The sequence below is a fragment of the Mytilus edulis genome, chromosome 2 (assembly GCF_963676685.1).
Source record: "Mytilus edulis chromosome 2, xbMytEdul2.2, whole genome shotgun sequence".
NCBI classification, from domain to species: domain Eukaryota; kingdom Metazoa; phylum Mollusca; class Bivalvia; order Mytilida; family Mytilidae; genus Mytilus; species Mytilus edulis.
The window spans coordinates 54,811,089-54,821,889 of record NC_092345.1 but is presented as its reverse complement, the minus strand read 5'-3'; the positions used below and the strand labels follow the sequence as shown (position 1 = coordinate 54,821,889).

Below are 10,801 nucleotides of genomic sequence, written 5' to 3'. Positions count from 1 at the left end.
TTTATTTGTTATAAAATATTGCAAAAAGGGGGGAAAAGATGTCACATATTTCCCCAAAATTTGGCTAAAAGTAGAATTTCAATCGCTTGAAGTAATACCTTTTCTGAAACTGTGTACATACATCATTCAGCAAATCCAATAAAAATGATATGTCTTTCGTCTCATTTTTTTGTAAAATTGCGTCAAAAAGTTCGTGTAGAAAAAATTTGTTTGTAAACATTTGTTTCATAACTAAGTAGATGAAGGGAGGCGACTCCGACGAAACATACTCTACAACCCCATTAAACATTAAAAAACGTCGACGCCGAAAATCTTCAAGGCCATCACCGTCGTCGCAAGTTGAGGACAAGAGACAACGTACAAATAGTGAAATAAGTTCCGAGTCGGACACAGTCAGCGAGTCAGAACAATCAGATTGTAATTCTAGAGGAAAAGTCGAAATGAGTAATCCATCAGACTTGCTTCCTAAAGTATCTTTGACTGAAATTGATATAGTTAGGATAGCCGAAACTGTTAAACAGCTACTGAAAGACGATATTGACAAGACCGTCGAGAGGGTTGTAAACGAAAAACAAAAACACTTAATTGACAGGATAAACGACATAGAAGAAAAACAATGCAAAATGGAATCAACCCTTAAAATAAAAACAAACCAACTAAATGAGCTGCATGTAAAAAACACTAAACTACAAGAAAAAGTTGACGATCTCGAACAGCACAGTAGAAAAGGTCTACTCCGTCTAAGTGATGTGCCTTTTTCAAGAGGTGAAAATACTACTGAAAAGGTGATTGACATAGTAAAAAGGATAGGAGTGAACATAAAAGTTGATGACATTAGCGTAAGCCATCGTACAGGAAAATTCAAGGAAAATAAAACTCGCCAAATCATTGCAAGGTTCCCAAAGCATGATTTAAAAGTCGAAATTTTAAAATCGGCCAAGAAACTTAGAGAAATACCAGGTCTTCATGATATTTGTATAAACCAAGACTTAACAAAGACGCGAGATGAAATAGCATTCAAAGCTAGAGCGTATGTGCGCAACCATAGACTTAAGGCAACATGGGTGGTTGATGGAAAGATCATGATTATTGGGAACGACAACAAAAAACACGCCGTCACACGTATGTATGATCTGAATGACTATGTTTTCCAATCCGATAACTTTACTGAAATAAACGAGATTGAAGACAATCAAGAAACAGAAATGCAGTACGCGTCGAATGGTCATGACAGGGTCAGCGAACAACCAGCTAGTGACGTTCCTGTTCAACTTTATACGAGTGCTCTAGGTACTAATAAATGATCAACCAATTAAAAACGATGTAAAAATATCACATTCACAATTTTCCTATACAGCGAAAATTTTAGATTAATCAAGCGTACACCTGTACTCATTTGACTATTAGTACTTATGAAAATGTATACATATTGTTACTTTGATACATGTAAAAATAATTTGCCAAAAATAGTTATGTTCTACTACATGTAATTCAAAGTGTCATTGTATTCTACCCCTTATATCGAAATAAGTTGTATTCCCGTTTCCCTTTGGCTTTTAACTTAATTCCCCCCCCTTTTTTTTTTCCTCTGGTTATGTTTACAATTTTCCTATACAGCGAAAATTTTAGATTAATCAAGCGTACACCTGTACTCATTTGACTATTAGTACTTATGAAAATGTATACATATTGTTACTTTGATACATGTAAAAAAAAAATTGCCAAAAATAGTTATGTTCTACTACATGTAATTCAAAGTGTCATTGTATTCTACCCCTTATATCGAAATAAGTTGTATTCCCGTTTCCCTTTGGCTTTTTACTTAATCCCCCCCCCTTTTTTTTTCCTCTGGTTATGTTGATGGGTTTTCAGTTGTTGGTGTGTTTTTTTTTTGTGTTTTTTTTTTGTGTTTGTTTTATTTTCTTGCATTGTTTGAGTTTTTTTTTGTTTTGTTGAATTAGTTAAAAAGATCAAATTCACTCAAAAAGCCTTTATTCATTGCTTATTAGTAGTCAATTAAAGCACCAAAAACAAACAAAAATGTTATTCTAATATATCTTCTTGATATACGAATCTTGATGTCCAAACAGAGTTAATACTATTTATTTTCTTTTAACAGTACAACTATTTTTGGCACTGTTGTGGTAAAATCCTGTTTTTTTTCTGTTACATGTTCCACTCCCTTTTCACTTTGTATACATTTTACTTTTTCCTACTTACTTTTTTTTATCAGTCATCCACGTCCTACTATTCCTATCAGCTTTCGTCAGTCACTGTTGCCTCCAACACACGATCCGATTATAACCATTATTATACTATGAGCACAATAAGCCCCCACGCGTGTCCTATATTACACAAAGTATCTACTATAATAATACCATTATGTCAAACGTTGACCTAATTACATATAGGGCACGCGTTGGGTCAAATTACTCGCGGTGTACTCGATTGCCTAAGCATCTACGCCTAACTATAGATCAACTTGTGTTATTACTGATCATAACAAAGTACAAATCTTTTGGTGTACATTTATATGTCCTATGTCGAATAATATGTAACATTGAAATAACAATGTTATTTTATGCTTTACTTAATGTTAGATTAAACTATTACTCAAAACAAAAACATAAACTTGATGATTTTCAGAATATGAATTTGAGTGTATTGTCGTCGTTGGTGATTTTACTGACCATCTTAATTATTGCCACGTGTTTATGGTTGTTTTATCTCATGTATAGAGCTGGTGATATAGAAAAAAATCCCGGTCCAATCTCTAATTCTACAAGTAGTCCAAGTATCTGTTCAACACATTCCGACTCCTGGCTCACTGGTAGTCAGTTTCTAACTTTTACATGTTTAAATACACAAAGTTTCCTAGCGAAACGAGACTTAATTGAAGCTGAGCTTAGCGACAGAGATATTTTGTTATTTACCGAAACCTGGTTTAATACACACACTGATGACAGCAATATCAAATTGGAATCTTTTAAAAAACCATACAGAAATGATAGAAATCATAAAGCAGGAGGGGGTGTGGCTATTTATGTGAAAGAAAATATTTTTAGTGAAGAAAAACCTGAATTTAAAATAAACGGATTGGAATGTGTTTGGGTCAAAATACATGTTAAAGGAACAAATATATTATTTGGGAATTTTTATAGACCGCCAGATTCAGATAACCAAACGTGGGAAAAAATAAACTATTCAATAGATCTTGCCATAAATTCGAATGCAGATAAAATTATAATTTGCGGTGATTTTAATGATGACCAACTTAATCATAGCAAACAAAATCTTAGAGAAATTTGCAACCAAAATAGCTTATATCAAATAATTACTGATGCTACATATTTTTGCGAAAAGTCAGTGTCGCTACTTGATCTCATTATGGTAAATGATCCGGATGTAATACTGTACTCAGAAGTTGGTGAAAACATCCTCGAAAATTCTGTACGTTATCATTGCCCTATAAGTGCAGTAATAAATATCGAAAAACAATTAACCAAATCCTTTAAAAGACAAATTTGGCAATACCACTTAGGCGATTATGACTTGTTTAAAAACGAACTCCTTAAAATTAACTGGGATTCTCTAATTGATAATCACAACATTAATACCGCGGCAGTAAATGTTACGGAAAAAATTCTCGAAGCGGCAGCAAAATCAATCCCGAATAAAATGGTTCAGGTTAGGAAAAATGATCCACCTTGGATGAATTCGAATATAAGAAAAATGATTCGGAAGCGTAAAAGATTAAATAAAAAGGCAAAAATAACAAACGATGAAATTGATTGGTCAAATTTTCGACGTATAAGAAATAAATGCATAAACTATGTTCGATCAAGTAAAAAAAAATTCTTAGAAAAGCAAATAAGTAAAGTTGATAGTATTCACACATTAAGCACTAAACAATGGTGGAAAACCATAAAAAATTTGATCGGACTACCAAACAAAAAATCAACATATCCAACTTTAATTTTCAATAACCAATATATAGAAAGTGATTACGACAAGGCTACATATTTTAACGATTATTTCTGCGCTCAGTCTTCTGTTGATGATTCACATAATGTATTACCAATATTAGAAAATGATGAAATTAATAAACTAGAGGAACTGGTTATTAGTGAGCAGGATGTTGAAGATGTACTTTTGAATCTTGATATTTCAAAAGCTACAGGGCCTGATTTAATCAGTCCAAGACTCCTGAGGGCGGCAGCAACTGTCTTGAAGTATCCATTTACAAAACTTTTTAATCTATCCCTCTTAACAGGGAGGTTTCCAGATGTGTGGAAACTAGCAAATGTTATACCTGTTTATAAAAACAAAGGTGGCCCAGAATTTTTACTTAATTATAGACCTATATCTTTGTTGTCTAACATTGGTAAGACAATGGAGAGATGCATTTTTAAATACCTTTTTAACTTTATTATTACAAATTCTTTATTAACAAAATTCCAGTCTGGTTTCATCCCTGGTGATTCGACAGTAAACCAACTACTATGTATTATTAACGATTTTGGTAAAGCATTAGATGAAGGGAAAGAGGTCAGGGTAATTTTCTGCGACATTAGTCGAGCTTTCGACCGAGTTTGGCATAAAGGCTTACTATATAAGCTTAGAAAAATAGGAATTAATGGTAACTTGTTACTTTGGTTTGAAAGCTATTTAAACTCAAGAAGGCAACAGGTTGTCATTGGTGGAGAAACGTCCAATAACGAACATGTCTCAGCTGGGGTACCCCAAGGGTCTATCTTGGGTCCTATTTTATTTCTCATTTATATAAATGACATAGTCAATGACATCGAATGTGATATAAAACTTTTTGCTGATGACACCTCAATTTATATAGTGGTTGATAACGAATATGAAGCGGCAGAAAAGCTAAATAAAGATATCGAGAAAATACATAATTGGTCTAAGCAATGGCTTGTCAATTTCAACCCTAACAAAACAGAAATAATGACCATTTCAAAGAGGCATCATAAACCCCACCACCCGCCAGTGTATATGAATAATAATATCATAAAAGAAGTTGAGTCGCACAAGCATTTAGGGGTAATTATAAATGAAGATGGAAGCTGGAACAATCATGTAAAAATGATTATTGATAAGGCTATTCCTAGATTAGCATTATTTCGAAAGTTAAAGTTTAAACTTAAAAGGAAACATTTAGAAACTATTTATTTATCTTTCATACGCCCAGTCTTAGAATATGGGGACATTGTCTGGGATAACATACCTAATTATTTAAAAACATCTCTGGAAAACTTACAACTAGAAGCAGCAAGAATCGTTACAGGTGGTACTAAGGTAACATCAAGACAGTTGCTGTACGATGAAACCGGTTGGGAAACTCTCCAGTCTCGGCGTGATAAACATAAGTTATTAAAATTTCATCAAATGTTTCACGGAGATTGTCCTGATTATCTTTCTGTTTTAGTTCCAAATCAGAGACTAGATCTACACGACCACAGGACTAGGGGGTCTTCAAATTTACAAACTGTATTATGCAGAACAAGCTATTATCAAAAGTCATTTCTACCAGTCGTAGTAAACCTTTGGAACAATATTCCTGACGACATTCGTCTAAACCAATCAAAATCGGGTTTTAAAACTTATCTTTCTCAAAATATTAATAAAATACCATTATATTTTCACTTCGGCTGTAGAAGAGAACAGATATGCTTAGCAAGACTAAGGCTCCAGAGTAGTGTTCTAAGGGACCATCTATTTAAAAAAAATCTAATCGAGAACTCACTGTGTTCCTGTGGTCGAGTAGAAACTACCTCTCATTATTTCTTCAAATGTCCAAAATATAATGAAATTCGAAGGGATACTATCGGGACGATCTCTTGTTCTAATCTTAAGATTATTTTATATGGGGATAGTCTAAAAGCTGACGAGGACAATATGCAAATATTTCATAAAGTTTCTGAATACATTAATAAAACAAAACGTTTTGAAAGTTAATCTAGTATATGTATATATATATTATATATTTAGACTTTTTTTTTTTAAATATGATGTTAAATCGAGTGGATGACCCGGTGTAGTTGATTGTGGTCGGACGTGTGTGTTGGTTCCAGTGACTGTCTAGAAAAGTAAATAAGAGTTGACTGTTTCTTGTTTTTTTATTTTTTTTTTATTTTTTTTCTTTTTTTTTCTCACTTTTTCTTTTTTTCCTTTATTTCATTTGTTGTATTTTTTTATTTTTTGTGTGTGTGTGTTTATTTATTCAATGTATCATATGCTACCATAAAATGAATATACTGTTGGCACGTAATATTGTATGTTAAATAGATGTTTTTTGTTTTTTTAGGGAGACGGATTTATAAAAGTTTTTCCAAACTTGTTTCCGAATCCCATATTTGTACTTTATGTAACATTGTAATATTTGACTTGAAATTGTTTATTAATAAATATTGTTTAAACTAAACATTACATTAATTTCTGGACCGATAGCCGGTCTAGCTATGAAAATACGGATTGTCAAACAGAAAATAGCCCATAAAACATGTAAAAAATTATCTTGATGCTCTTATAAACCATCTTTGAAGGCTAAGTTAACACTCAGCTTTCTAAAAATGAATTTTATTACACAATAACTTTCCTATTTGAAAAATCCACCGGGGCCAAAATGCGAAACTAAACTCCTAACTGTGTATTGCTACCTTAATACAAGTCCAAGGAATGTTTCATTGAATTAATAAAACCCGAGATTATATTATCCGTTTTTACGGACAATTCAGGAGTAGACTTCTATCTTTTAAAATGTATATCAGAAGTAAAACAATGTAAGCAAGCAACTTTAGATGACTTGGGAAATAATTCTCGAGCCAAGGTTCAAGTAATTGAAGGGGTGTATTTCGACAAATTACGTGCCAGGGAAAATACAATTCTATTCAAATTAACCAAGGGTAAAAATGTTTCGATTTACTTGCAGAGTGTCAGATATATTTGTATTTGGGTTGAATTAAGATATAGAAATTTTACAATGACATGATATACATGAAAGTTAAACATCCTATGATAAAAGTTTTGTACATTTAAAAAAACTATTTATGGAAAACCGTATGTACATGTACTTCCGTCACATTTTTCCTTCCTACATTACTCGCCGCGATATAGCCTTTTTGTGCTAATGCGGAGTAAAGAAACCAACAATCAATCAATCAATCCTACATTACTTGCGAAAGTAAATGCATTTATAGATGAAATAACTTAAAGGGTAAACATTATTAAATTGATTTCCACAACTTGAGGTAAATTATGATAAAATGATATCACAAAAAACACAGAACCAGAATCAACCAACAACATATAAAAACCCGAATAAAACTTGCAAAAATTAATCGAAGTCAAAAACCCTCTTTGACGCCGCATTTTTAGTGTAGCGTCGTGTTGTAGGAACATCATGCACAACGTTAATACGATGTTCAAAGATGCATTCCCGGTGACATTACGATGATGAGGATGGTGATACGAACTCAATACGAACCCTCAACATCGGATGCACCTTCGGGGATTTTTTAACATGTTAAAAAATTTAGAACCCTTCCCGAAGTTGTCCACGAAGGCTAGAAAAAGTGGCCGATGGTTCTACGATGGTTAAAGATGGCACTACGAATAGCCCGATCTGGATACGATCAGTCCCGATTTTGAAAATTTCCATAATCGTGTTGCCATTGGCGTAAAAATCGGAACAGTGTGACTCGGGCATTATCGTGCCACAGTTCTACAGTAAGTCCGTTACATTTGCATCAGAAAATTCCATACATTATTTGTCTCTAACCGGCGTTGGAGCATTTACTATATAAAGGAAGCAATCATCGCACGTTGGCAAATATGTAGATTTGATAAAAAAAATCTATGAATGGTCAGCACTGATTTAAAGTAGTGTCTTCTACATGACAGTCTTGATTGACCTGAAAATGTTTGTGACTTGGATGGATAGTTGTCTCTTTGGCACTCGTAACACATCTTCTTATATATATTGAACTGTAGAACACAATATTGAACATAAGACTGTTATTTTCAGTGTTTAGTACTGGTTGACTGTCACTAGGCACAACAGTTCAACACAGAACCCTATGGGAAAAACCAGAGAACTCTTTCTGCACTTTCAAACATCCAAACATACTATCCACACTGATCTGTGTCCACACTTGTTGTTTCTAACAAAAGATTGTGGTGCTTGTTAAATTAGTTGTGTATTTGATATTGTACGTCTGTTTTATGTTTTCTGTCATTTTCCTTTCATTAATGTAAGATGTGGGTGTTTCGTGATATACCTTTATGTTTCATATTTCCCTTCTGTTTTATAATGTTTGACATTTTAGTAGATTTGAAAGACAATAAAAATTGATATAACAATAATGATGATTGTGAAAAAGAAAAAGAAAAAACAATATTTGCCTTCTATTTCATGTTTTATATTTTAACAGATATGATATGCAATAAACTAGATGAACAGTTCTATCGGATACTACTGTTTCATCATAAATATTGCCATTAATCAGCCGATGGAGATTTATCATATTTTATTCCACAACTAAATGTGAATTAATGAAAATAATAGGTTATAAATGTCATGTCTGTGATACGGCAAAACAAAATTAACTAAAATAGATTGCAAGAGGTCAATAAAGATATATAACAATGATTAAGTGCATCAAATGGTAATACAAAACACAGATTTTTCTCGCACTTCTACGGCAACACCGCCTAACATGGCTACATAAAACAATAGAATACCGGGTTTTATACACATTGATATGTTTCGATACTCCGACAATCTGTTTATCGTTCTTGGTTTTATTACTCGTTTTTTCCCATTCCATTAGGCAGTTTTACGCTTGACAAAAACCAGTTTGATAACGTCTCCGCACACATTGAGAGATCGCCGATAACTCCTTCTCATATATTGTGACGTCAGTGATGATGTCTTTTCGCGTCTCAATGCCGTGACACGAAAATTACGGAGCGACTGAGAAGGGTGATATACTGAGGCTGGAAAAAGACGATACCCTTTTTTATCAGATCTAAATCATATTGGTAATTTATAGGCTTGCTGTTTTCTTTACGACTGGTTGAACCATTATAGTTGATAAGTGCAGCTTTGAAACTACTCGTACTGGACTGCAAGTGCATCTAAGGTTAAGGTGGTACCTAACACTACAGGGAGATAACTCTGTAAAATCAGCAGAATGTTTTAATGACGTTGTGTTCATAAGGGAATATCAAGCTTCTCAATGATCAAAATAAGTGTTTGTCAAACTGCTATATAACCAGTGTAATTTTTTTTTATTAAACGGTTGGTTCAAATTTTTTGAAATTTTTATATTTTTGTCAAAGGGTCAAAGTAAATAATTTGTCAAAATATTAAGAAAATTAAACGAGCCAAATTAAATTTAGTTAAAGTGTTAGGTACCACTTTAATTCAACTTATTTTTAGATTACTATGTTGACTTGATTTGTTTTAATTCCGTTGTACATGATTTTGTATTTTCCTCTCTTTATTTGTCATCTTACGTCTTATAGAATTTAAATCTGTTTTGACGACTATCAATGACAAAATCGTATCAGATTTGAAGGGTGGACTAAACTGATCTTAACCTTCAAATACTAAAAAAATCAAATCTTTTACTTCAAGTCTGGCCATCATTGTCAAGAGTCTTTTTTCAAATTTTCAATTTGAAAATCCCGTTAAATATTTAAGAATGGCCTTTAGGCGGTAATGATGTTGATATACCAATTTTCTTAGGTTACAAGGTTCAATAACATAATACAAGAACATTCGTTGAGGAATAATAAGTACTTTATAGTGATTCAGTTTTTACACTTTCAGTAAACAAGATCCTAATGAGGCAAATACTTCTCCTATATTGTCTGAACCCACTGTCATACGAATTGTTAGAACTTTTCAGACTTATTACTTCCAAACGCTGCTTTAGTAGATTTTCTGACTGTTTCAATGGCCCATTATTCTGAAAATCTTAATATACTATCGTGTATAATACAATGAATACTTCAGTAAGTACAAGAGGGAAGGAACCAGTTATTTATATTTCTTTAACTGCTGCACCTGAATGTTAATAAATTCTGACTTAATTTTCTGTGTTGGTCTTCAATGTATTATGTATTCGGGTTTTGTTTTCTGTAATTAGTTAAGACGTCAGTTTTATCATGTAAATCTTTTATATTCATTTGATAGAATTTACTGTTTGCAATAGCATAAATTGTTCTATATAATAAGGATGTTCTTATCACAAGCAGAAAACCCTAGCCGTATTTGGCACAACCCTTTTCAACTTTTGATCCTCAGAGCTGTACAACTTTGTACCCTTTTTTTGACTTTCGAACTTTTATATCTGGGCGTCACTGGTAAGTCTTGTGTGGACGAGGCGCGTTTTTGACGTATTGAATTTTAAACCTGATGCCTTTTTTTAACTGTTATTCATGTGTTTCTTTGCCTAATACGTTCTCCTATTTATTTGTATTGTAGTCCTGTATTATTATTATGTTGTCATTTTAATGTTATATTTAACAATGCCATCAAAGTGTGAGGTTTGGCATGCCACAACACCAGGTTCAACCCACCATTTTTTTCTTTAAAAATGTCCTGTACCAAGTCAGGAAAATGGCCATTGTTATATCATAGTTCGTTTCTGTGGGTGTAACATTTTTACGTTGTGTTTCCTTTGTGTCGTTTGTTTTCTCCTATATTTGAGTGTGAATTCACATTTCTATAAGACGTGTCACGGTACTTTTCTATCCCAAATTCATGTATTTGGTTTTG

The 10,801-nt window shown here is 32.8% G+C and overlaps 1 protein-coding gene across 1 annotated transcript; it reads left to right on the top strand.

Moving 5' to 3' along the window:
- Positions 1–239: 239 nt before the first annotated feature.
- LOC139510920 (uncharacterized) lies at positions 240–1,304 on the top strand. Its single transcript, XM_071297471.1, has one exon. It carries the CDS (start codon positions 240–242, stop codon positions 1,302–1,304), a length of 1,065 nt encoding a protein of 354 aa, XP_071153572.1.
- The last annotated feature ends 9,497 nt before the right edge of the window (positions 1,305–10,801 follow it).

What these genes read in the sequence shown, in the direction of transcription:
- LOC139510920 (XM_071297471.1), top strand. Translation starts at nt 240, where the DNA reads ATGAAGGGAGGCGACTCCGACGAAACATACTCTACAACCCCATTAAAC.